This window comes from Molothrus aeneus, chromosome 19 (genome assembly GCF_037042795.1).
Source record: "Molothrus aeneus isolate 106 chromosome 19, BPBGC_Maene_1.0, whole genome shotgun sequence".
In the NCBI taxonomy this organism is placed as follows: domain Eukaryota; kingdom Metazoa; phylum Chordata; class Aves; order Passeriformes; family Icteridae; genus Molothrus; species Molothrus aeneus.
In genome coordinates this window covers 3023041-3049881 of record NC_089664.1, presented here as the reverse complement: position 1 = coordinate 3049881, position 26841 = coordinate 3023041, and the positions used below count along the sequence as shown (strand labels likewise).

The window sequence follows — 26841 nt, the reverse complement described above, 5'->3', positions numbered from 1 at the left end:
GAAGGTGACAGTGACAGTGGCTCTTGCCAGAAGAGGTTTTTAATTTTCCAGGCATATTAAAGAAATCACAGTCTATGCCATGATTAAGTGATTTGTCAACTCACATTGGTCAGCAGAAAAAAAGCGCGACTTCCTTGGTTTGGGCAAGGCCCTCATTCCTGTGGGTTGGGATTTACAGAAGCCATAAGGGAATGGATGCTCAACTTTCACTAAAATTCAGTGAGAATGAGATGCAGAGCTGCCTCCAGTTTGTTCCATTTTCCATTGGTGATCCATCTGTCAAGCAGCCTGTCCCTTCAGTGACTACTTGAGGGTTAGGCACCAGTTTTGGCTGTATGACCTTGTCCTGGGGCAAAAAGTGCACAGCAGCACATGGAATTGCATGGGAAGCACTTTGCAAAGCCCAAGTGGGAGTGCTAGAGACTAAAATCCCACTTTAAATACAATCCTGAACACATTTCATGAACTGGCACCCCAGTTTAGGCACTGAGTCAGAAATGAGACCTGGACCATGTCTGTCTCTGTTATTCTTTATTAATAATCTTGTGATCTCTTCTGGTGCAGACAGGGCTTGCAGAAATACTTGAGCAAATGGGGTAAGTGTTAGAAATGCCTTAAAGCTGAATGGTTTTCCGTAACAAGGAAAAAACCTTCCCTGCTGCTTGTTTACTTCTGATTTATTCCCCAGTAAAAAGGGGTGAAGTTTGCCCATTCCCTAAAAAACCCACTAAACTCCAGTGAAGTGTCTGATGTGTTATTGTCATTCCCTCACAAAAGCAGCTGGGATAGCATGGGAAAAACAATCCCTCCACTTTGGGGGAATCAGAAGGGTGGAAGAGGCTGGTCTCTCATCTGACAAATAAATTAGCATCAAAACCATGATGTTTAGAGAATAAATTGCTGTTTCCTCCATTACTGGCATTTCATAGCTTGCAACCACTGAAAGCACAGTCACTGATCTAACCATTAAACCAAGATCTGGGAGAGGGAAGGAAAACAAATGCTGAGATGACATTTATTAGGTGTGCTTGTTCAGGCAGTCCATTACTGCTCTGGCTCCTCACTCTACGTGCTCAGGGGCTGATCCTGCATGGAAGTCAATGGATGGCTTTGCACTCCCCTGGCTCACTCCACTGAAAAGGAACAGGCACAGACTGAGGAGGAAGAGGAAATAGTGGAGCTAATTGAAAGGAATGAGTTTCAGGAGGAGCTGTAGAGCCCAGCCAGGTGCTTGTAACTGTACACGAGTTATTGTGCTATAGCTGAGGAAAGATCAGGCAGTGGGAAATGCTGCCTGATAGAAAGGGATTTTGGCTGCTAAAAAGGCATTTTTACACATGTAGTTTTATTGCTGTCTCTGTTGTTGGAGTCTCTGCTTCTCTTGTGCCTCACTACTTTTATACTAAAATATCTCTGTGATACAAGCACTGACACCAGAACCTTCCACCCAGAGAGTTCCATTTATCTTCATGCTCTTGATAAATCATCATATAATGGAACTTACTATGGAGCTACAAGCCCTGGAGTTCAGATTCTACAGCAATCTTGGAGTAATTTAAAACATATAGAAAAGGGATGGAATGAGCTTGGTGGTGTTGATGCACCTTTTGACAATGTCTTGAGTTTCTTACATGGTCCAAACCTGAGCAGCCTTCAAGCATTGGAGGGATGAAGGAAATACAGAATTTAACATTGGTTAAATCATAACAGAACACATGTTTATTTCATCTACCTCTGTTTTCAGTTGAGCTGAGACTCAGTAAGCATCTTTTCCCCAGTCTTCTGCTTGAGGCAGTTAAACTTTCTACAACCCACTGTATTTGCTCTAACCGGGAAATAACAGCAGCTTTCTTCCTGCCTGGTGGCATTTCCTTCAGAATCACAATGAGATCCTGGAAAACCACTGTTATTATACATCAAGCAAGCTCAGCATCTTGGGTGAAGTGTGATGGTCCTGTGGTAAAAATTCAGCATTCTGATGTAAAATAAAAAACCTAAAATAGACAAAAAATAACAAGTGGAAGCAAAACACAAAAGAAAAGTAAAGAACAAAAGAAATAAGCATTTAAATTATTATTACTGTACTGTTCATTATCAATTTGAATTAGATCTGGAGTTCAGCTGCGTAAAACCTGAATGTGTTGTAGAGCCAAATGTGTTGTTCTCTGAGGATGCAGCACACAAGCAGTGTCACACCTTTGCTGGGTGGTGTAGCTGCTGTTAATCCCTTACACTGTTCCTTCTTCTTTTAGGGAACAAACACACCAGGAAAAAAAAAGGCTCTCCAGCTTGGTTTGGCCTGGCTCTCCAATTTCTGCTGCAGATTACAAAGGCCAAGCAGAACTAAGACTCTCTCAGCCTCAAAAGGGAACCAGGCACCACAATGGGACTCCCCAGCCGGGTCTTGGCCTGTGCCATCCTCGCCTTGCTGTCCCAGCACGTCACTGGGGGACTCATCAAGAGAATTATCCGGCAGAAGAGGGAGACTGGGCTGAACGTGACCTTGCCAGAGGATAACCAGCCTGTGGTTTTCAACCATGTCTACAACATTAAGCTGCCCGTTGGCTCCCTCTGCTCCGTGGACCTGGACTCGGCGAGCGGCGACGCTGACCTGAAGGCAGAAATAGAGCCCGTCAAGAACTACGAGGAGCACACGGTGAATGAGGGGAACCAGATTGTCTTCACACACAGGATTAACATTCCCCGGCGGGCCTGTGGCTGTGCAGCTGCCCCAGACATTAAGGATCTGCTGAGCAGACTAGAGGAGCTGGAGGGGCTGGTCTCCTCCCTGCGGGAGCAGTGTGCCAGCGGGGCTGGATGCTGTCCTAATTCCCAGGCAGTAGAAGGTAAGGCGGGATGGGGAGCTGCTCCTAGGGGAAATTCTTGTGCTGGCTGTAGATGTTGTTTAGAGTGATATTCCAATCTCTTTCAAGAATGAGCTCAAGTCAACCTTTTAAATTTGAATCATAATCAAAACTGGGAATGTGTTTGGCCAGTATGCAAGGTACATTCATTCACATTTCCACGGCTTTATGGATCTGTGGGTCAGGAGGTGGCCTGGGACCCCTTGTAGATGCGGCACTGAGCACGGACAGCACTTGGACATGGTAAATCTGTGTCAGAGTTAAGATTAAAACTCACAGTCCAAGCTCTTGGCTCCACTTTTTGTCCCCTTGAGGAAGCTGCCAATGTAACCATTTTCGCTTCCAAGTTTTCTTTAGCAGAGACCAATAAAAATACAGCAGGACATAAGGCAATAGACAAGCACAAATAGTTATAGAAGAGGGAAAAATGTGTCTGTCTGGTTGATTTTTAAGTTGAGGGAAGCAGTTGGTCATATAAGAGAAGAAATACAAGTCTGCAGAGTGATGTGTCCCTCTGAGCTCAGAGCAGCCTCCTGGTTGCTGATACAGCTGATGACACAACACAATGTGCTGCCTGACTTTTGTGTTCTGGGGTGAATGGATGAATGATGTTCCACAGTGATGCCCTAATGAAGCAGTCAGGAAAGCTGCTCAGTCAGTGGGAGAGGATTTTGAGAAGGAAGGAGGAATCCAGCATGCTCAATTACCAAGTCACTGGCAGGGGCTCCTCACTGGCATTAGAGTGAATTAAAGCTTTTCTGGCAAAGTAAATCTAGCTAGAGAAAGAAACAAAGATTCTCATTTAAAAACTTTAAAAACTGATATCCTGAAGGGAACTAGGAAAATCAGAGCCCTTTTGGGTCATGAGTGCCACGCTGGCCTAAAGCATCCTAGTGCCACTGGCAGTAATGAACTTTGGGCTCGTTGGTGCAGGTCGCCTGGACACCACACCCTACTGCAGCGGGCACGGCAACTACAGCATCGACATCTGCGGCTGCATCTGTGAGCCCGGCTGGAAGGGCCCCAACTGCAGCCAGGCCTCGTGTCCCAACGACTGCAACGACCAGGGCAAGTGCGTGGACGGGCTGTGCGTGTGCTTTGAGGGCTACACAGGCCCAGACTGCAGCCAGGAGCTCTGTGCCCAGGGCTGCGGTGCCCACGGGCGCTGCGTGGGCGGGCAGTGCCTGTGCCACGAGGGCTTTGTGGGTGATGACTGCAGCGTGCCCCTGTGCCCCCACAACTGCCATGGCCGCGGGCGCTGCGTGGACAGCGAGTGTGTGTGTGATGAGGGCTACACTGGGGAGGACTGCAGCGAGCTCATCTGCCCCAACGACTGCTTCGACCGCGGGCGCTGCGTGAACGGCACCTGCTTCTGTGAGGAGGGCTTCACCGGCGAGGACTGCGGCGAGCTCGCCTGCCCCAACGACTGCCACGGCAACGGGCGCTGCGAGAACGGGCTGTGCGTGTGCCACGAGGGCTTTGTGGGCGACGACTGCAGTGAGAGGAGGTGCCCCAGCGACTGCCACAACCGCGGGCGCTGCGTGGGCGGGCGCTGCGTGTGCCACGAGGGGTACCTGGGCGAGGACTGCGCGGAGCTGCGGTGCCCCAACGACTGCCACGACCGCGGGCACTGTGAGAACGGGCAGTGCGTGTGCCACGAGGGCTTCATCGGGGAGGACTGTGGGGAGCTGCGCTGCCCCAGTGACTGCCACAACCGCGGGCGCTGTGAGAACGGGCAGTGCGTGTGCCATGAGGGTTTCACTGGGGATGACTGTGGCCAGCTGCGGTGTCCCAACGACTGCCAGAACCACGGGCTGTGCGTCAACGGGCAGTGTGTGTGTGATGAGGGGTACACGGGTGAGGACTGCGCCGAGCTGCGCTGCCCCAACGACTGCCACAACCGCGGGCACTGCGTGGAGGGGCGCTGTGAGTGTGACAATGGCTTCACAGGGGACGACTGTGGTGAGCTCTCCTGCCCCAATGACTGCCACGGGCGTGGGCGCTGCATCAACGGGCGCTGCGTGTGCCACGAGGGCTTCATGGGTGAGGACTGCCGGGAGCGCTCCTGCCCCAGCGACTGCAACAACGCAGGGCGCTGCGTGGATGGGCGCTGTGTCTGCGAGGATGGCTACATTGGGGATGATTGCTCTGATGGTAGGTGCAGCGTCCCTCTGAACTGCTCCCTGTGGGCCAGCCAACAGCCTTGGATGCTTTGTGAAGGTTTTCCATAGAGCTGGGCCTTGTTGGTGCTTTTCCAACATAGTCCAAGCATCAGGATCGGGGATGCAGCAAGACCAGTAGCTCTTGGCATCCTGAAATATCAGGGATAAGTAGTGTAGCGGTTTCTGGTGGCTTTTGGTGGTCACCAATACAACAGGCTGCTGATGGTGTTGCAGTGCCTTTGTCACCTCCATTTCTGCTCCCACCACAATGTCTCTGGTGCTGTAGCCAGCACTGGCTGGGATTCGTCACCATGACCCTTCAGTTCCTCACAGTACCTCTTGATGCTAGGAAAAGAAGCTGAAGAAAGCTCTTCTAACTAAGGAGAAAAGGGAAATGGTCCAGAGTCTTCTCCACATGTGTTTATGTATTCATATATATACATATATATATATATATAAAAATACACAATACATATGTATATGGATGTATGTATATTAGATCTCACAGAAGATTACAGGAAAATCGTGGGATCAGCTGGAGTGGAAACTTAGCTATAAAGTCATATGCTTGGTTTCCCAAGACCAGTGACTCTATGGAAATTGATAGAAAATTTTGGCAGCCTGATAATGACAGGCAATGCACCATAAATGAGGTCGTTTTCTTTAGTAGATCCTGGGGGAGAAATTGTGAAACTAAATTTTGGTAATGAAAGAGTACTTTGGGGCTGGGAACACTATAAAAGACAATGAATACCCTTTAAAAGAAATTCCCATCGTTCATCTCCTCCTCCTGGAAGGTGCCTAAGCCCACACTTTGTGATCTTGCACAGGCAGATCTATTGCAAGTATTTACTCAAATAATAATGTTTTATTTTACTTTGGAAAAGCTGTGCAAATCCCAGGACTTCTAGCTCTACAATCACGTGTTGCTGGCAGTTGAATTAAACATCTGAATCCCTCGGGACCCAGCTATAGCACTCTTGTGCTGCAGCCATGAGAGGAGCAGCTGGAACACAGTCAGCCAGAGGTTGTGAGCAAGTGTGAGAGCAGAAATTGGCTTCTGGAAATGTCTGTAGTCTCCATCAGCTGAGCATTCCTTTCCTCAGCAGCTAATTTGTGAGACATGCCTTCCCCATTCCCTCCATGTGAGATGAGCCTTAGGAACTGCTCCTGGGAAAATGTGAAACTGGGCAAGTCATTATTTCCTGAGCCTTGAGAACTTCTTATAACTTTGGCTTGGCTTTTTTTTTTTTCCCCCTCCCATTCCCAGTGTCTCCTCCAACTGAGCTGACTGTGACCAACGTGACAGATAAAACCGTCAATCTGGAGTGGAAGCACGAGAACCTCGTCAACGAGTACCTCGTCACCTACGTGCCCACCAGCAGTGGGGGCTTGGACATGCAGTTCACCGTGCCAGGAAACCACACAGCTGCCACCATCCACGAGCTGGAGCCGGGGGTGGAGTACTTCATCCGTGTCTTTGCAATCCTGAAAAACAAAAAGAGTATTCCAGTCAGTGCCAGGGTAGCCACATGTGAGTTTAATGTTCCCTGTATTCATCCTTTTGTCTACTCCAGTTGCATCCCTCTTTTGGGGTGTTGCTTATTTTGTATTTTCTGTTTTCACTTTGTATGTGTTTGCTTGCATCCCTTTCTTGGAGGTATTTATTTTGAAGTCTTTATTTTCAGTTCAGATATATTGATTTACATTCTGGTTTTGGGATATTATTTCTTTTGTATTTTCTACTTCCAATTCAAATGTTGGCCTGGAAAAAACAGCCTTCTTCACTTCCATTTTCTACTTTTTTCCAGTACCAGGGACTGTGTTAGAAGCACAGTTCACAAGCTCTTCTGCTCTCCATGTCGCCCAGTATGGTGTCTTTGTGAATTAAGAACCTTGGCTTCTTTATAAAAATGCACATTTCTTTATTATAATGTACATTTCTTTATGATTATGTTCTTTTCTATTATAAAATTTTAAAAATTCTGGTAATTCTTCCTGAGAAAAAAATTGAAGATGCAACAGCATATAAAAGAGCAATATGAAATCACTTGAATTCAAACTATTTTGGCTAAAGTAGAGATTATATTTGTTTTATATCTTTGCTATGATTTACTACATCTTACCTTTTTTCTGCCTGTCTGTACTTCTGTTGTTCATCTTTTTGTTTTGTGCACATCACTGTCATATCTAAACATCCCAATATCAAAAGGTGCTCTTTACTTCTGTCACTGAGCTCATTTCTGGAGATCTGGGGCAGGATTCAGCTCTCCTGACTTCCAAAGTTAGCACCAGGCTTCTTTCAAGAGGGCACAAAAAAGAGAATTTGAGGGTAAAATTCTTTTTATTCTAAGGTGACATTTAACCAGCTCAGGAAAGTCTCTCCAAAGCCACAATAACTGGATCTGAGAAGAGTTTAACCACCTCAGCTGCAGATCCCCACCTGGCAGATATGTCTAGAAATGGAAAGATGCCCCACCCCAGTGCCCTATTTATGGGAATTTGACACTCATGTGAGAATATCCCTTTCTTCTGCCACAGATCTGCCTGCTCCAGAAGGACTGAAATTCAAATCTGTTCGGGAAACATCCGTCCAGGTGGAGTGGGACCCTCTGAACTTTTCTTTTGATGGCTGGGAGCTGGTCTTCCATAATATGGTGAGGAAGCAGTTTCACGTATAGAATGAAAAATCCTGGATTTTTATGTTTGTACTCACTGATTGTCCCATGTGTTCCAGAAAAAGGATGATAATGGTGACATAACCAGCAGCTTGAAAAGGCCAGAGACATCCTACATGCAGCCAGGTTTGGCACCTGGGCAGCAGTACAATGTGTCCATCCATATCGTGAAGAACAATACCAGAGGACCAGGACTGTCCAAAGTCATCACCACAAGTAGGCACAACCTGTGTTTGGTCTGGTTTTAGTTGGCCACCAACAAAACATCTGCTGTTTGGAGGTTTTGAAACAAGAGAAAGTCAGGCTCTACACTCTGAGTTACTGGGGGTGGAAAGGAAATAGTGGAGTTGCTAATGAATACAAGAGGAAAAAAATAATTCCTCTCCACTTCACCTGTTTGAAGCAGAATGGAAATGTATGTCCAGCTTAGCAATGCACTTTTATTCCTTTTTCAAGATGAACATCGGCAGGAACTAGAATTCCTTCCTAGAATTTGTTTCATCCTGGTGATATTTGCATGAAGAGCGTGTGAAGGTGGGGAACCTCTTAGGGTTCCTGCTTGACTTTCTTTTGGCATCTCCAGCTTTGAAGGAGTTTTGATGGATTTGCTTCTGATGGATTGATTCCATCTGGAGTCCAAAACTATAGGAACCAAAGGAAGAGCATAAATGAGGATACTAATTTTAACTTTGTTTCGAATCATCAATTAAAAGCATAAGAATATGGGTGATTTTCATGGCAATATTTCTTTTTAAAGCCCCTTTTCCCCTCTCTTTTGCTTGGTAACAGAGCTTGATGCCCCCAGCCAGGTGGAGGCCAAGGACGTCACCGACACCACGGCTCTCATCACGTGGTCCAAACCCTTGGCTGAAGTTGAAGGTGTAGAGCTCACTTATGGCCCCAAGGACATTCCAGGGGACAGGACAACCATTGACCTCTCTGAAGATGAGAACCAATACTCCATTGGCAACCTGAGGCCACACACAGAGTACGAGGTGACACTGGTCTCTCGTCGAGGGGACATGGAGAGTGACCCTGTGAAGGAAGTCTTTGTCACAGGTGAGGGGCTGGGAAGGTGCCACAGGGACCACCCATCTCCCTGTGCTGTTTGTGTCTTGTTGCTGGAGTTGGCAGCTACTGATCAACACAAAATCAGCCCAGTTTTAGAGGTACATGAAAGTAGAGAATAATTTCCTGTGCCTTTTATGCCTTGTTGGCTCACCAAAATATTTAGAGCCCTCCACAAGATTCTAAATGTATTTTAAAAATGGGAATTAGGTTATTGTGTCTTTTACCCTAAATCCCTATTTCAAAAAGCAAATTCCTCTAAATCATTTGTCTGTTCAATGAGCTAAATATCTTCCATAGTTCCTGTTCCATCTTATTTCTTTTTCCAAATTAGTTTAGAAGCAGAGATCTGGTTGGTTTTTTTTTTCATCTTCAGTTCTGCAAATATGTCCTGCCATTCTTTTATAAATTTACTATGCTCTTCAGTGATTCTGGGAATGTTTTTAGAAAGTGTGGGTCCTTTAGCAGGTTATCAAGGCTTGATGCATTAAGAGAGCTGTGAATTAGATCCCTTTTCATCTTTAAATACAGTTATTTTGGGGAAGGATTTGAGGCTACTGTAGGTGTGAAAAATGAAAGCTCATTGAATTTCTCCATAATATTCACCTTTTTTTTGAGACTTAGAGTTCCTTCTAGCCATGAATGCAAGATGTTACTGAACACAAATTCTAGAGATGACCAGTTCTTTGCTCTTTTTTTCTTTTGAAAGCTAACGTATTTGTAAAGGAAAACTATTCTCATCCAAGTATGTTTTCCACAAACACATTTTGTAATAAAAACTTGTAATAAAAACTTGTAATTATTACAAGCAAAAATGTTATTTTTGTCTCAGGAGATAGAAGTTAAATTTCTTGAACTGAAGCTGGTGAAATCTGCTTTTCATGCTAGAAGACCTCTGGTTTTTGTAGTTAAGACATAACAGGATCATGTGAGAGGAAGCTTTATTTCACCTTCTCAAAAGCACTGTCACAAGAGACTGCTGTCAGAAGAGAAATATTCCTAATTATTTATTTATTGCTTGGTTGGTTCCAGACCTGGATGCTCCAAGGAACCTGAAGAGGGTGTCCCAGACTGACAGCAGCATCACCCTGGAGTGGAAGAACAGCCACGCCAATGTCGATAATTACCGAATCAAGTTTGCCCCCATCTCTGGTGGGGACCACGTGGAGATCACAGTGCCCAAGGGCAGCCAGGCCACAACCAGAGCTACACTCACAGGTAGGGGGATGGAGAGATTGTCACTAGTGTCACATTGTTTTTGTCACCCCAGGGCACAGGACACGGAGAAAAAAATGTCCTTGTGGTGACCATACATTAGAGGTACAAACAAGTTTTGAGTGATCTCAAGCACATTTTTTTTGAGACAAGAGGTTACAAATTTGAAATTAGATGAGATGTTAGGAAGGAATTGTTCTCTGGCAGGGTGGGCAGGCCCTGGCACAGGTGCCCAGAGCAGCTGGGGCTGCCCCTGGATCCCTGGCAGTGCCCAAGGCCAGGCTGGACAGGGCTGGGAGCACCTGGGACAGTGGGAGGTGTCCCTGCCATGGCAGGGGTGGAACAAGATGATCTTTAATGTCCCTTCCAACTCAAACTACTGCATAATTCTATAATTGGAGTAGACCAAACTGAATTGAAAGCCACGTGAAATGAATTTACCAGCCAGCAGAAGACATGAAACCATTTCACCTCCACATGCATCCCTGAATCCAACAAATCAGTTCCCCTAATTCCAAGCAGTTCTGTGGAAGTGGCTTCACATCCCAAGCTCAAGAGGGATTTTCATGTGCTAGGGGTGGGATTCACTGGTGCCAGTCTGCAGCTTGTCAGCTGGAGGGTCAACAGAAACCTTAATTCTTGCATAGAGGAAAGCAGATCTCTCACTTCGCATCCATTAAGCCTTCCTTATTCCAGAAATGCCTGCAGGCATATTCATATGGACAGGAACTTATATTTCTTCTCCTCATCTTGTAGGTTTGAGACCTGGAACTGAATATGGCATTGGAGTGACAGCAGTGAGGAACGACAGGGAAAGTGCTCCTGCTACCATCAATGCTGGCACTGGTGAGTGTCCTGATCCCATCACAGCTCTGGAGGAGGCAACTCAGGTGGAGCCACTCTTCCATTTCTAAGAGATGCTGGAAGAGATATTTTAGAAAGTTCTTGATTTCATTTTGCTACTTTTCTCCTCAAGGAAAATAAAAAAATTCTGACAAAGGTCATGACCTCTCAATCTGACTTCTTTTTCCTGCTCCTCTTAATGTTCTGGGAGTTTCATCTCCAGGTGAGCTCCTTAATGATAATTATACTTGCACTGATCATTCTGGCCATCCTCTAAGCCTGTGAGGGATTCTGGCAGGAATGGTGGTGGCCAAAATGTGGATGTGACAAAGAGAGGTTGCAGTACTCCTGGCTGACCTTCCAATCCAGAATTTTTCACACTATGTGAAATTATCTGAAGGCTTTATTTCTGCCTCTCAAGTATAGGGGCAGGAAATTTGTTCTGGTTTTGTCTGTAAAGGAGAACATCATCATTATCTGTGGTGTTTGTGAGGTCCCCAGGACAAGGTGAGAGATGAGAATTTGACTCCATGTTCTCAGAAGGCTGATTTATTATTTTATGATATTATATTATATTAGAAGAAAACGCTATACTAAAACTATACTAAAGAAAGAGAAAGGAGACATCAGAAGGCTTCACAAGAATGAGAATGAAAGCTTGTGACTGACTCCTCAGTCAGACACAGCTGATGATGATTGGTGATTAATTAAAAACAATTCACATGGAACCAATCAAACATTCACCTGTTGGTAAACAAGTCCAAGCCACATTCCAAAGCAGCAAACACAGGAGCAGCAATCAGATAATTATTGTTTTTATTCCTCTCTGAGGCTTCTCAGCTTCCCAAGAGAAGAAATGCTGGGCAAAGAGGATTTTTCAGAAAATATCATGGTGACAATTCTCTACCCATTTCAAAGGGTCCCAAAGGTGGGCAGACCCTGAGCTGCTGCCAGACCCCCAGTGAGATATTTGTTGGGGAAGATGAAACAGGAAAGCCTTATAAATATGATTGTCTGGAAAAAGATTTTGAGAATATGGAAACTATAAGTGAGATTGAAATGAAAGCAAGCTTTGAGATCCCTCAGTTACTGAACAACTGGAAAACAATGGTGTGGCCAGCTGAAGGTGATCCCCTTTTGATGGAACAACACCCTCTGCTTGCAGACAGGCCCAAGGGTCAGAGCAGACCCTGCCAGCTTGGCAGAAGGGCCCAAAGAGGAGTTTGTAGGGTTTAAAATGTAACACAGGATGGTAATGTAATGATTCCTATAGGCTGTATGGAAATGCTGTAGGATTTGTATCTTGTACTGGATTGGTTAGTGAGAATCAGAATATTCAACACAGAAGAAGATTTATTGTATTGTAACGGGAACTTCGCTCTCTTACCCTTTTACTCTCTCACCCTCTCATCCTCTCTCCCCCTCTCTTCTCTCAGGCCTGCTCTGAGCTGTGCCTGGCAGCTCCCAGCAGGGCCCTGCCCCCAGGCCCTTTGCAACGAACCCCAAGTTCCAGCCCTGGCTCCAGAGATCTCTCATCTCCATCCATCCCAACCATCCTACCCCCCAACACTCCAACAGATATTCCTCGACAGATGCCTGAAAAAAATCTCTCAGGCCACTTCAGTGACACCTCAACTTTGTTTGTTTTTCACCTGTAGATCTTGATAACCCCAAGGACCTGGAAGTCAGCGAGCCCACTGAGACCACCTTGTCCCTGCGCTGGAGAAGGCCAGTGGCCAAGTTTGACCACTACCGCCTGGTTTACACCAATCCCTCTGGGAAGAGAAGCGAGGTGGAGATCCCAGTGGACAGCAGCTCCTTCCTGCTGCGGGGGCTGGAGCCAGGCACCGAGTACACCATCAGCCTGCTGGCAGAGAAGGGACGGCACAAGAGCAAACCCACCACTGTCAAGGGCTCCACGGGTGAGTAACAGCCTCTGGTGGTCACTAGCCCAGGGATAACTGCACCTGATTTCCTAATCCATGTCTGGGGGTCGTCCTGCAGAGCAGACAGCTCTGCCAGCATGAGAGAGTGAAGGATAGATGGATTTACCAGCCAGCAGAAGACATGAAACCATTTCACTTCCACATGCATCCCTGAATCCAATGAATCAGTTCCCCTAATTCTAAGCGGTTCTGTGGAAGTGGCTTCACATCCCAAGCTCAAGAGGGATTTTCATGTGCTAGGGGTGGGATTCACTGGTGCTAAATCCATCTCTGTGTGTCCCTCCCTGCTGTGTTCACCTCCATGTTCCCAATGATTTCTTGCTCATCCCTTCAGAGGCCTCATAAAGAGCTCATCCACTGGTCCTGCATGGATGTAGAACTCATTCTTTGTCTTAGGCTAGGCTGGGTATTTTTGTACATCATGTCTTCTAACATGTTTTGCTTTCTACAGCCAAAAACCCAAGAGGAAGAGCAAGCAGAATGTGTTTAACTTTGTTTGTTCCTGACTAATTTATTCTCTTCACAGCAGGCCATCATCCCTCAGCAGGGCCAGTGGGGCTCTGATGTTGCCCTATTTCAGTTTTCTCATCCAAAAGAGGGAAAGGCTCCTGCCCCAATCTGGTCCAAGCCACGATTTCCACTGACTACTGTGACTTATATTTGTCTGTTTCTGCCATCTCCATTTGTGCAAACCACTCCCACTGACCACTATCAGATGACTTGCTGAACAAGGTTTTATCCTTTGTGAAACATTTTGAGCCAAGGTTTGTTGCATAGACAATTCTATCTCAGTATAGAACACAAGTCCTGAATCTTTAGGTTTCTCAGCCTAAATCCCGTGAGGCAAAGCCTCAACTGCTCTAAGCAAGCAGAGGTGGGGAGATCACAATCAGCTGGGCTACAGTTATTGTCCTTAGCAGACACCAAGGTGTTTATCTTTTTCTCCCCAGTGACCATCTGTGAGGTAAGCACTTGTCAGACGTTGTGGATTTTACAAATTAATAATTACACAGTTTTAATTAATAATTTACATAGATCAAAGCTGGGTTCACATTCCCTGGCAGTGCTCACGCCAGCACAACCTCTGAATGCTTTATAGAGACAGCAATCCATCCATCAGAGAGTTACATGGTCTGGAAACCCTCAGTCCTGATGAGTTGTTTGATGCCTAAGTCAGGCCTGTGTCCAGTGCAGGGAAAAATTAGGAAGCTTTGAGGCACATGCAGAAGAAAGGAAGATACAGGATTGTGTGCCAGGGGTGAGCAAGCTTCCATTTTCCAGCTTTCTCTGTTGGAAGACTGAGAGGTTTCAAGGAAGTGTGCAGAGATGGTGAAGAGGCAGAAACAATGTGCTGTGGAATCTCACAGCCTGGTCTTTGCAGCACCAGCTTCCAAAGCTTCACAAGGTGGCTTCTTTTTCCTAGTTTGCCTTTTATTTATTTTTTTTTCTTTAGAAATACCTTCTCTGGCTGCTGTATTTGTTTTGTGTCTTTACTCAGAGCAGCAGTAAACAGAGAGGGCTCTGCAGTGGGCTCCAGGGAGGAGCAGTTGACATAACCTGGCTCTGTGACCTTTCTGCTGAGCAGGAATGGACAAATCCAAACACAGAGCACAGGGAGCAGAAATTCTCTGGAAGCCTGGACAGTACAAGACAAGCGGTCTCTTCAGTTTGCTTTTCCATCTACCCTCAGGACACTCCTCTTTATCCATGTTCCAGCACTTGGGAGGTCCCAAGTCCTCAGGCTGAAGCCAAAGAATCTTGTTTTGCCCTCTCTTGTGGAGGCAAGCCGAAACATTCAGAACTCATGGACCTCTAGCAAAGGACACATCACAAAATACATAATACAGGATGGAAGCCATTGTTGCTTCTGTCCCTTCACAGGGATGAAGTGCAGCTCAAGTGACAAAGTCTTTTTTAACTGATATCCCTGATCCTGCACTCAAGGGATGGCAAAGATTACAGAGTGACATTTGCTAAATTTTGCTGAAAAGGAAAGGCTGAATATTTCACATTTCCATTTGCTTGTTTGTCTCTTGTAGCTCCATGTAGTGTAACCCTAATGCAAGCATTGAGTCCTGACCCAGAGGAGCTCCCTGAAATGAGTTTTTTTTGCTCCAGAGAGAATGCAGGAGAATTCCATGAGGGACCTGTTCCTGAGGGGAGCAGACCACACAGCTTTAGTGTTTTGTGGTGAGTGAATAGAGGAACCCACAGCAGTTTTGTGCTGGAGTAATGGAAGTGTCACAGCAGAGCCCTTCCTGCCCAGAGAACCCCTGGGAGCTGGGATGGACAGCCTCCAAACCAACACTTCCTATAGAATTGAGGTGTGTGGATGGGCTGGAGAGCAGCACTCTGCTCCTCTGGAAGCTGAGTTACCACAGGAAACTCCTTTCTGTTATTAGTGAAGGTGTCAGGAGGGTCCCACCTGCCATTGCACCAAGGTTTGACTCAGAAATTAAAGAAAATTACCCATTTTACCCCTTGGAGGGCCCTTGCCTTGAGCATGCCCCAGCAGATGAGCAGCTCATCTGCAGGGTGAGCGCGTCCCCAGCGCTCAGACTGCAGCTTTGTCCTGTCCTGCTCTGCCTCTGGAGCCCTGCCTGCAGAGCACAATGTGGGGCCTGGAGCAGGAGGGGTGGCAATACATCAGGCATGAGAGGCCTGGGGAGATAAATGAGTGAGCATTAGAGAAACCAAGAGCCAAGCTCAAATTCCTCTGCTGAAGGACCCAGATTATGCAGCAACTGTTGATGGATCGTGGATGTGATGCTGTCTTGCCTCTGGGAGTGAGCTTGTACAGCAGAGCATGGCTTGGAGAAGTGACTTTTCCATTCTGCTGAATGTTTTCCACAAGATTTATGCTGTTTACCCAAGGCCCTTGTCCGCGGTGTGCGTCAGCCCCTCTTCCTCTCCTGGCTTCTCCAAGGCTCAGATTGCTCCACCCTTTTTTGTACAAACTCAAAGAAACATCAGCAGGAATGATTAGGTGAGCCAGCTCCATGGGAAAGTGCAGTGCTGAGCACTGGGAAACTGAATTTGCCAGGGAAGATTGTCCAGTTTGTTCAGCTGGCTCCCCCTCTGAGAGCACCTGGAGTCTGAGTTCAAGATGGGGGTTTTTAGAGGTAACTACTCAATTTCTGGAGTATTGCTGGCTTGTGATGTGCTGCAGTGGTTTCTTTGTGAAATTCAGAGGTGCACAGGCACTGCAAGCCCAGTTTAATCAGCTGATTAAGAGAGGGGAAAGTGGTTTAGCCAAAGGGGGCTGAAAAGAAAACCTTGCTGGGTCATCAAGAGATTGGGAAAGTGGCTGAGAGCCCCTCCTGGGGAATAATTTAAAATCCCAGATTCAGAAGCAAGAAATAACCCAGAATCCTTCTTGGTCTATCCCAAGGAGTTGGGGAAATGTCCTGGCAGCACATGAGCATCCATTTTAGTAAAACCACCAGAGAAACATTCCAGTGGAATTCCTCAAAAGGCCAACACCACTCCACAGCCTGGAGATTTTACCAAGAGATATTGAGCTCTCTCCTAAGCTGACAGTAAGAAGTGTTCCAGCCTGGGAAGGAGTGTATGTTTGTTATCCATCCAGTTTCCCTCTTCAGCTTCTATCTCTGTTCATTCATCTCACCACTGTGAATCATTCTCTGGCTGTCACCCACCCACCTAAAGCTCCCAGAGCTCTCTGTTTTTTCTGCCCATCTCTTGTTAAATCAAGTGTTTGAGCTCCACTGTTCTTCAGTGGATTGTCTTTGATTGTCTTCCAGATTTTCCATTATCTGTTACAGCATTCTGCCTGCTAAACAAAGAACACTGATATTTCTGTGGTATCAGAGTATTTTCCATGTATTCACATCATTTTCATTTGTCCATCTTCTGTTTGTTTGTACACAAAGCCACATATTCCCCTGATCCACATGGATTCACTGTGGGATATATGAGTGTTAATATCTGTGGTAGTGGAAAACCATTCTTACTCACACACAAGTTAATTTGTGGAGTCATTAAGTCCAAGGTAATATTCAGAATTACATTCCCTCCATGTAGCTGCCAAAGTTGGTAGAATAAAATAAATCCACTTGTGAATCCAGCAAATTTCTGGATTCAAATCTCACACAGGTGGTTGGACCCTCAGGTTTTTTATAATAGCCTTGAACTGCTGCTGCATTTTCCATCTAAATTGGAGTCACCAAATCCTTGTGTGGCTGTGCTAGAACAGGCAGGGATGTGGGAGAAATGTGGGGTGGTCAGGGAAAATGAGGAGCCAGTTTTGACTGATCTTACACAGGGTCCTCTCACACACCCTCAGTGCATCAGGAGTGTAATGCCACCCTAATTTTATGTTGCCTCTTGCATTTTTGAAGGCTTTATCTTCAGTTTCCAGCTCAGGGTTCAGTTTCCCAGGGGGAGCTGCCCCTGTGGGATGCACTGCTGCCCTCTCCTCCCCACAGGGCTGCCCACTCTTGTCTTCAGCAGAAACCCTTCCAGCAAAGCCCAGCCCAGCAAAGCCCAGCCCAGCAAAGCCCAGCCACCTCTGTGCCTGCTAAAGGAACAACTTTGAGACTAAACAAGTGCCAGTGCTCTTGATGCTGTAATTTTTTGCCTGTTCCCAGAACAGGAAAGACCTGCTTGGCACCTGCTGATGCACAAGCAACTGGGAGTTGCAGAACGGTTCCAAACCTTCCTGCTTTGTTCCACGAGCAGCCCTGGAGCAGGCAGATAACAATTCTGACAGGGATTTACTGGGAAAGAGGGGATGATGGCAGTGGTGAGCATTGTAGCTGTGCTGCTGTGATGGAAACATGCTTATCTCCAGGATGCAGCATAGGCAGAGCCTGTTCAAATCATGTCTGGGGTGATTTAGAGGCAGTTCTTACCTAAATCAAGACTATTAATGTCATATGTAAATATAAATATTCGTGTTATATATAAATATAAATCAATGCTTGCCTTACAGGCTTCTCTCCTTCCCAGAGGTGAGCAGAAAACAATGTTTTCACACCTGTAGTTAACCTGAGAGAATATTTACAAGCTAACATTTCTGCATCTATTTGAAAACATTTCTAATTGATTTTGCTCCTCTGGAAATGTATTTCTTTGTGAGGGATGTGTGAATTTGGAGACACGTAATGAATCCTGAGCAGATATTTGTGCTGAGCTGATGGATGGTGCTCCAGGACTTGCTCTCTCTTATTGAATGCAAGTGGAGCATGAAAGCAAGGAAGTCACCGAGGTGTGAAATGATGTGGCTTCCCACTAATGAGGAGATAATTCTGCATGTCAGAGAAATGCCCTGCCTGGTGCCTTGTGCCTGGCATCAGAAACACGTTGCCTGTGACCTCCACAGCTCTCAGATTTCCAGAATCTCGCTGTTCCACAGGACATATCCACAGATCATTCAGCATGTTGAAAGCCAGGCCTCTCCCCTTCCCATTCCTGGCAATGTCCTGTAAGAAATATTCTTTAAGTTCTTTCTCTCCTAGTTTTTAGGCAAGAATGTGTGTCCCCTCCACTTTCTTCTGCCTGTATCACAATGGGTAACTCTTCCAAGCCTGTTTTTGGTAGGATATGAGGAGCTTTAGCATGTTTCTGCTGTGATTTCTCAGCCTGGGTTTGGATGTGTTTGTGATTTTTGGCATGAATTCCCTTCATGGCTTGTGTCAGGAGCATTCACTGATGGGTGTAGGAAGGACAAAGGACCTGTTTGGATACTGAGGGTTCCAATGTGATGTAAATGAGCAAAGTTCTTTGGAAGTAATCAAAGAGAACTGATTTCCATCAGCTGAGGATGTGCCAGCTCCCTGCTGGAAGCATTCCAGCTCATCTCTGGTTCTTACAGAGCTCAGGGTGCCTCTGTGAGAACCAGGCTGTGTGTGCTGCTGCTCCCTTTGCTCCAGGCCTGGTTTCAGTCTCCAAAACCAGGAGAACTCCTCTGTTTGCTTTGTTTTCAGAGCTCCCAATGCACAGCACACAGAGTGTGTTGGAGCAGGTGTTGTTGTTTGGGGGGTTATTATCAGGAATTTTTAGCACATTTTAGCACTTCTGGAGCATCAGTCAGTGAAACACCATTTGATCCTCCCAGCCCTGCTCCTCCCCAGCTCAGTTATTTAACATCCCCCAGCCCTGAGCCTCCTGCTCTGCTTTTATTCCCCCCTCACTCACCCAGCTCAGAATCACTGGGGCTCTTCATGACCTTAACATAACCCCCAGGACTTCCAGTAGTTCCACCCTGTCCTGGGCAGCACGGGATGAGGTATTTGATCAGTTCCCTCCCACTCTGAAAGGCCTGTCCATTTTAAACAGAACACAGGGAATGTTTCTGCTGGGAAATCTTTGAGAAACAGAAGTTCCCAATCTCCCAGCTGCCACACAATTCCAGATTAACCTCAGTGGAAGTACCCAATGCCAGCTCTCTTGGTCCCTGGAAGCTCTACCTGCTACAGGTATTTGCCATGGATTCACAGCCACGTGTTCCTTTTCTGCTTCAAAATACAGAACTTCATTTCCATATGGCTTTGGTACAGACTTTAGGCTTTGTGAGTGAAGCTTTTCCTCCTGGCTGGTTTATTCTTCCTTTTGCATGGGATGAAACTCTTACAGCTATGGAATGAGAGCCTGGGGTGGTGCAGCATGGACAATGGAAGGTGATGCAGCATCAAATCTCTCTTTTCAAACTGCATGCAGAGAGAGATGTTGGTGCATCTGCTGCTGCTAAGGGATATGGAAACAGAGAGATGCTGCACGTGCTTGTCTGGGTTGTGCTCAAACACAGCAGGAGTTTGGCATGGAAGTGGTGATGTCAGAGAGAAAAACATTGTGATACCTTTCCAAAAACTCCCACCTCTTACCCTTGTCCCATCAATTCCATGAGGTGCCAGGGCTGAGTTCAGTAAGGACCAAAGCACCAGGGTGGGAGCTCAGATCTGGGGACTGCACTTGTCCAGCCCTCAGAACCAAACTCCCAACACGAGGTAAACTACTTATGTAGAGACACAAAGATTATTTCACAGAGCCAGAACAGCCTCACCTCTCCATGGTTTGTTCTCTCTGATTATGGTTTTGGTTTTGGGTTTTTTTTTGTTTGATTTTTTTAATAAGAAACATCATCCCTTGATCTTTACCATGGCACTGTGGTTGCTTTGTCATCAGTTCTGGATGGCTGAGGATTTTGGAGCTGCCCAGCAATCCTGTTTGGTTCATGATTCCACACAGAACCCTTTGGTCCCTGGAGAGCATGAGAGGTTGTTTGCTTTTCTGTCAGACATGCATGAGCAACAAATGGCAGGGAAAGGGGCTCTGCATCATGGAGGAGAATGCAACTGATCATTTGCAGAGAAATCAGAATTGCTTTCAACCTGTGATGGTTCCTGCATTACTTATTATAATCAGGCTTCTATTTTAAAGATTTAACGTCACTGTAACTTTAGTCTCACTTTCATTTTAAGGAAATGTATTTGTTTTATTTGTTTCTGTTGCCACCCACAGATTGTGATCTCTGATACAGCAGTTCCCTTGCTGTCCTGCTCTCTCTTTTCCAGATAACAGCCCTGTTTTGACAGAATTCATATTTTACCTCGATGAATCTCCTTTCTGTCCCTGATAAGGGAAGACTGCTCTGGATCAATGCATTTCTTTTATTGTTGTTGAACATTGTCATCATGTCATAAACAATCTCTTTCCTTCTAACAGGATGGGAAAAGCTCAACAGAACTTCTGCTCCTGAATAGTAGCAATTTACTGATTTGTTAATGAATTTTACTGAAGGTTAAAATGATCTATGAGTGCTCAACCTCTGAAAATCCAGCCCCAGCTGCCTGCCTAAGGCTTTGAGCGGTCATGCAAAAATCACTCTGGTTTTACAGGGAGAAACTCCATAGGAGTGATGCTGCTGAGCCTAAATTTCATTTATTCCAGGGCCCCCTTAACTTCTGCATTACAATATGCATAAATTTGATGTCCACAATTGACAAATCAGATCCATTTCCCTGCATGCAGCATCTCTTATGAATTCTCAGTCATGCAGAATGGGATTATTCAGAGACACTCTGCGCTTACTGTAACACTTATGTGCAACAATTCAAATAAATCAGAAGGGTGCTAGAAAATCAGCAGAGGCCACAGGTCAGTGACAGAGCACACAGGAGTTTCCAGGTAGAAAAACCAAGCAGTGCTCTCTCATTTTCCCCTCTGACTGTTAATGTTAAGGAATCAGTTGTATTCCCTTTGTAACAAAGAACTTTCCATTCTTGCTGAGCAAATGGCCTCAGCTTTCAGATTTAACAGCAGCAGAGTTACCTCTGATGGCTCCCAGCTTCCTTGGCCACCCTTGTGGGGCTTTGCGAGAATCTGAATTTCTGTGAATGAACATTTTGATTTTTAGACAAATATCACTAACTCTGAAAGTCCTGTCTCCACCCACAGAAAGGTTTTGTGGGTAGAATAATGAGCTAAAAGACAAATCCATTAAAGACATGCAGACATGGAGGCATTTTCCTCTTTGTTGTTTTGTATTAGAAATAGTTTAGAAGCATAAGCAGCATCCTTCAGGTGGATGCAACTAAAATCATAAATATCTGAATCCCAACTACTCTAAACCATCCCCTTTCCTGCCCTTACAACACAGTTACTTCAGAATGGCACTGAAGTAAGGTTGTTTCACAACTCAGTGTATCACACTGAGTAAAGTTGTCACAGTAATACCTATTTATCTCATAGGGAGTTTAATTAATGCTGATAAAGCACTCACAGCTGTAAGATTCTCTATGAGCTGCTTTCTGTGGGCAGCCTCCCAATATTTGTTAATTATTACAATTCTTCTCTCACTGTTGTGTTTTGCCATGTCCCCAAAGAGACTTTATTGGAGTTATCTGAGGCAGCTGATAATGTAAATGCAGGGGGGCAGGGGGGCATCTCTGTGGCCCTGATTAAATGTGAAATTCATTAACACAGAACCTCATTAAATAATCCGACATCAGCCCCGCTCTGCAACCCGAGTAACAGATTGCCTCTCTGTCCTTATCCAGAGGAGGAACCCGAGCTGGGGAAGCTGTCAGTGTCAGAGCCTGGCTGGGATGGTTTCCAGCTCACCTGGACAGCAGCAGACGGGGCCTTTGAGAGCTTTGTGCTGCAGGTGCAGGAGGCTGGCAGCCCTGAGGAGAGCCACAATGTCACAGTGCCGGGGACACTGAGCTCTGTGAATGTCACCGGCCTCAAGGCCAGCACTCCTTACACCATCACCCTGCAGGGGCTCACTCGGGGCTACAGGAGCAAGCCCCTTTCTCTTGAGACCACCACAGGTACCTTCCCTGCAGCTCTTTCTGACAGAGATGTGAGCTCCTGGGAGTGCTGGCCTGGTCCTGCTGGCTGGGACAGCCTTGCATGAGCTCCTTAAAGCTTGGCTGAACATCTCTGCCATGGAAATGCCTCATGGCCAGGCTTCTCAATGCCCTGGTGCAGCCCTTCCCTGCCTGCTTTCCCCTTTTTGTGTTCCCTTTCCTCATTCACCTGGCTGACAATAACAGCAAAACCCAGCTGGATGTTGTACCTGCCTGGGAAAGGCCAGGTTGCCTGGTAAAGTTATAAAAATCATTCCTCTATCAACCTGGATAATCAAAGCCTGGGAGTGTTCAGTTTTTACCCTTCAGAAGCTGCCTCTGAAATTCCGCAGTAGCTTCTGTGGGACAGCCTTGCATGGCCAGCCCTGAGCTCCTTAAAGCTTGGCTGAACATCTCTGCCATGGAAATGCCTCATGGCCAGGCTTCCCAGCCAGAGCTGCTCAATGCCCTGGTGCAGCCCTTCCCTGCCTGCTTTCCCATGTTTTTGTTCCCTTTCCTCATTCACCTGGCTGACACTAACAGCAAAACCCAGCTGGATGTTGTACCTGCCTGGGAAAGGCCAGGTTGCTGGGTAAAGTTATAAAAATCATTCCTCTATCAGCCCAGATAATCAAAGCCTGGGAGTGTTCAGTTTTTACCCTTCAGAAGCTGCCTCTGAAATCCTGTGTGAATTCAGGCTCAGTAAAGTTGTGTGTACCTGACTCAGGACAAGGACAAACACCTTCCATATGTTCTCATATGGGAAAGGACACAAATTAATAGTTAATAAGACTAATAAAAGGCATTAAGCCATCTAAGATCATGAAACAATCTGGCCTGTAAAAGATATAGTGCAAAAAATCAAATTCAGCAGAACTACCCTGGCACAAAACTGGCCTGAAGGGAGGCAGGTGAGCTCTGTGATATCAGGAGCTTGCATGAAGCTCATCAGGGCCCCAAAATAATTTTCTGGCTCATCATGCGAAAGGCAACAGTTTGAAATAAGAGCTTATCACAGGCTTTGACCATGAGAGATAAATGTATATTTACATCTCTGCTGTGTGGCTCTCTGATCCTCCCAGGTGTCATGATAACTGTAATGAACAGTGTGAATTAATTGGCATTAAAGGGGCACCAGTGGCCTTTCCTTCAGATAATTTCTACAAGAAATTATTACAATTAGACAATTTCTGCTGCCTCTGGGCCCCCCTCAGCCCTTTGCAACCCCCTGTCTCTGTGAGATAGCCAGAGCTGGCTGGTGCCAGGCTGCCCCAAGCACATGGTACCCTGCCCAGAAAGGGATGAAAGCACCTGTGAGAACTAATCAGAATTAAAACACGAAGTGCAGCAGAGCTTGCTTGTTTCTGTAGAGCTTAGAGCAGCCTGGCTTGGGCAGGAATGGCTGTGCTGGGTCCCAGGAAAATGCTGAGCTTTGAGAGTCCTCACCAGGAGCTGGGAGCAGATGCCCATGGAGAGCAGAGCAATGTGCTGGACAAAGAGACAAAGCAGGAAACACATCATGGGTGTCCTGCCTCAATATGCAATGTGCTCCCTTCTTTTGCCCTGGTGAAAACAGCAGAAAATGCCCTGCTGAGGTTTTCCCTTCCCTTTCTGGGTCAAGCTCAGCAGCCAGCTTTTCAAAATCTTCCCTTCTGGGGACTTGCAATTGTTAAAAAATATCTGAACCTTCCTGTAACGCTGTGGGGATGTCTGCAGAGAGGAAAAAACCCCCAAGGCATCTCTCCCTGTTTTGCATTTTGGCTCCAGCTCCAAAATTACAAGCCAGCTTTCACAGACTTAAGATTTCACTGAAAGGGAAAGTAGAAGAGTAAACAAAACACAAGATTTTCTTTTGGATAAAGCAGCAGCTTTGGTTTTAGCTTCTCCTGAAACTGGAAGCTGTCTTTTCCAAATGCCCCGGGGGTATTCAAGACAGTCCTTTTGCATCTGCTTTCACGCTCAGACCTCAAAGACACGGCTGCTCCTGCAGGGAAAGGGAAATAACCATAGTTTTAAATGTTATTGTAATTTTTTTCCTTATCTAACATTTTGCGACGCTTTCGTTTTTCCTTATCTAACATTTGCGACGATTTCCTCCCCTTAGCACCTGTCTGCTCATAACAAGCTTTTACTCACATGCCCTTCCCCAGCTGGCAGTGCTGCCAGCATGGCAGAGAGGAGCCTTTGAGAGCAGGAGGAGGTCGGGGGCCCTTCTGACGGGTGTTGTTTCCCTCCCCAGGAGAGCAGCCCGGCGTTGCTGAGCTCACGGTTTCCGACATTACCCCCGAAAGCTTCAACCTCTCCTGGACAGCCTCCAACGGCGACTTCGACGTCTTTACCATTGAAATTATTGATTCTAACAGGTTGCTGGAGCCCATGGAGTTCAACTTCTCAGGCAACTCAAGGACTGCTCATATCTCAGGGCTTTCTCCCAGCACTGATTTCATTGTCTACCTCTCCGGGATCTCTCGCGGGTTCCGCACACAGGCAATCAGTGCTGCAGCTACCACAGGTACACAAAACCTACCTCAGTGCTAACTCTGCTTTTTTGAACTCTTCCTTACAGGTTATGCCCCCTTCCCTGCCCTCAGCTACCCCACAGCCCACCCATTTCCCAACCTTCTGCCTTCCGAGGAAGACCGGCCGGGGACACTGTGAGCTGTGACTGTTGGAATTTGAGCCACCATCCCATCCAGCACAGCCAGGCAATCCCATCATGCTGGGATTTCATCCACACCATGAGTCTAGACATCAAGGTTGGGGCAGCTTCTGAGGCAGAAGAGAAGCAAAGCAAATATCCCAAGAAGCAAGTGGGAGATGATTCCTTACATTCACCTTTCAGCCTGTGTGTGCATCTGTCCCACAGCTCAGAGGGGACACAGTTTCTCTCAGAAAAGCTGATTTCTAGACACAGATTTACCCAAAAGATGTCAGGCACATTTCAGTCTGTGCCAGCACAATCTTGCAAGGCACATTCACTGCTTGAATTCCACTTCAATTATTCAGGTTGTGTTGGGTGAGAGATTGAAAAGTCCATTTGAGTTGATGTCAGAGAAGGGAATAGGCAGGCACTGAGTTGTTGGCATGTTGAACATTTCAAGGTTTTACAGTTGACAGCTTTCCCAGAAAAGACAGGAAAGTCAAATGTTCAGGATGAGAGTGGGAAGTGAGGACTGGACTACAGAAACAGAACATTGTTATTGTAGGCAGATAATGACTCATGTTATGATTGTTAAATACCTCCACCAAATTTTGCCCCTCTAGGAAAAGTTGCTGTAGTGATTTGTCATAGGAATGGAGTAAATGTGGTCAGTGAAAGCAAAATATCAAATCTCAGCTATCAGATAATATAATATCAATTTCCAGCAGCAACAGAATGTGAATATCCTCATGTGATGAGGGGTGGCAGGGTCAGGGTGGCAGCAGGGGTATGGGAAACATAGAGAAACACAAGGCTGGGTCACCTTTATGACCCGTGGTCATGTGAATTCAAACTTCTCTATTAATTTATTTTATTGCTTTGGCTTTTAATAACTGTGATACATTTCCATTTGTTTTTTCTTCCCATAGTAGAAGAACTTCTCCTTAGCAAACTCAGTGTATCAAACGCTACCTCAGCCAGCCTGTCACTCACCTGGGAGGCACAGGACAAGGCCTTTGACCACTTTATTCTGGAAGTCAGGAACTCTGACTTCCCCTTGGACTCCCTGGTGCTCACAGTGCCAGGGGACTCCCGGCACTCTGTAGTGAGCAACCTCAAAGCTGCCACTAATTACACAGTCCAGCTCCATGGGGTAATTGATGGGCAAGGTGGGCAGACCTTGACAGCCATGGCAACCACAGGTATTTCACTGTTTCACCTTCCAGGTTTGCTTTTTATTCTCCTGTCTCTTGCTGTCCAGCACACTGCTCTAAAACGTGGCTCCAACTCATCGTCATTCCCTTGGGGAATTATAGTATGGATCCTTCCAACCATGAGGGGAGGCTGAAATGTACTGAGAGGGCTTGGAAAAAGATCTGTGGCAATGGAAAAGGCTGAAAAAGTGCCCCCAGCATTAAGAGAGGCAGTAGTAAACCATGATGGTTTCCTTATATATACACACCCCTCTGCAAGTTCAGTGTATATATAATTGCCTTGCTCCAGATGGTTGATGTGTTTCACTCAGCATCTTTGTGCTTGATCTTGAATGAAGTTGTTCATCCCACCCTCAGTTGCTTTGCTGGGGGTGGGAGAGAGGCCTTCATGTGGTTCTCAGCCTGGAGAGGCTCCTGCATGTCAGTTTTGTCCTCCTTAAACCCAAATGTCTCCCAAGGCATTTGCATCTCTGGTGGGCGTTCCGTGCCGCATGTGAAATGATCAACCCAAACTGCATGGAATGGTCTGGTCACCTTCTGCTGGTTCTGATATTTTCTCTGCCCAGGATTTTTATGTTCTCAGCACAGAGCAGGGCTCAAAAAACAAATTCCCCCCTTCTTGGTGGTCAGCCCACCACTCTGTCCCTTGCATTGCTCCCTTTGAGTCTCCACAGCCTGTCTTGTTTCCCTGGGTGGTGGTGGTGATTCCAGGATGGCAGGAGATCACTAAGACTTGCCTGAGGATGTGATTCCAGCTCATTTTGCATGTAACATTCCTGGGAGTCAGGCTGTCATGACGGGAATGTGCCTGACCATGGATGCAGGTGGCATGTGAAGGAATGTGGCCATGCCAGGTTGAGGTTGGAAAGGCCCAGTTTGCCCTCTCTGAGCTGCATGTG

The 26841-nt window shown here is 46.3% G+C and overlaps 1 protein-coding gene across 1 annotated transcript in view; it reads left to right on the top strand.

Moving 5' to 3' along the window:
• TNC (tenascin C) overlaps window positions 1-26841 on the top strand; it is a 75920-nt gene that overhangs the window by 23186 nt on the left and 25893 nt on the right. Inside the window, exons 2-12 of the mRNA XM_066562851.1 lie at window positions 2253-2846; window positions 3798-5018; window positions 6297-6560; window positions 7568-7683; window positions 7764-7920; window positions 8494-8763; window positions 9805-9990; window positions 10744-10833; window positions 12489-12752; window positions 21797-22069; window positions 24327-24599. Coding sequence (XP_066418948.1) covers window positions 2384-2846; window positions 3798-5018; window positions 6297-6560; window positions 7568-7683; window positions 7764-7920; window positions 8494-8763; window positions 9805-9990; window positions 10744-10833; window positions 12489-12752; window positions 21797-22069; window positions 24327-24599 — 3577 coding nt within the window. The 5' untranslated portion in view covers window positions 2253-2383. The remainder of the gene's footprint in view (window positions 1-2252; window positions 2847-3797; window positions 5019-6296; window positions 6561-7567; window positions 7684-7763; window positions 7921-8493; window positions 8764-9804; window positions 9991-10743; window positions 10834-12488; window positions 12753-21796; window positions 22070-24326; window positions 24600-26841) is intronic.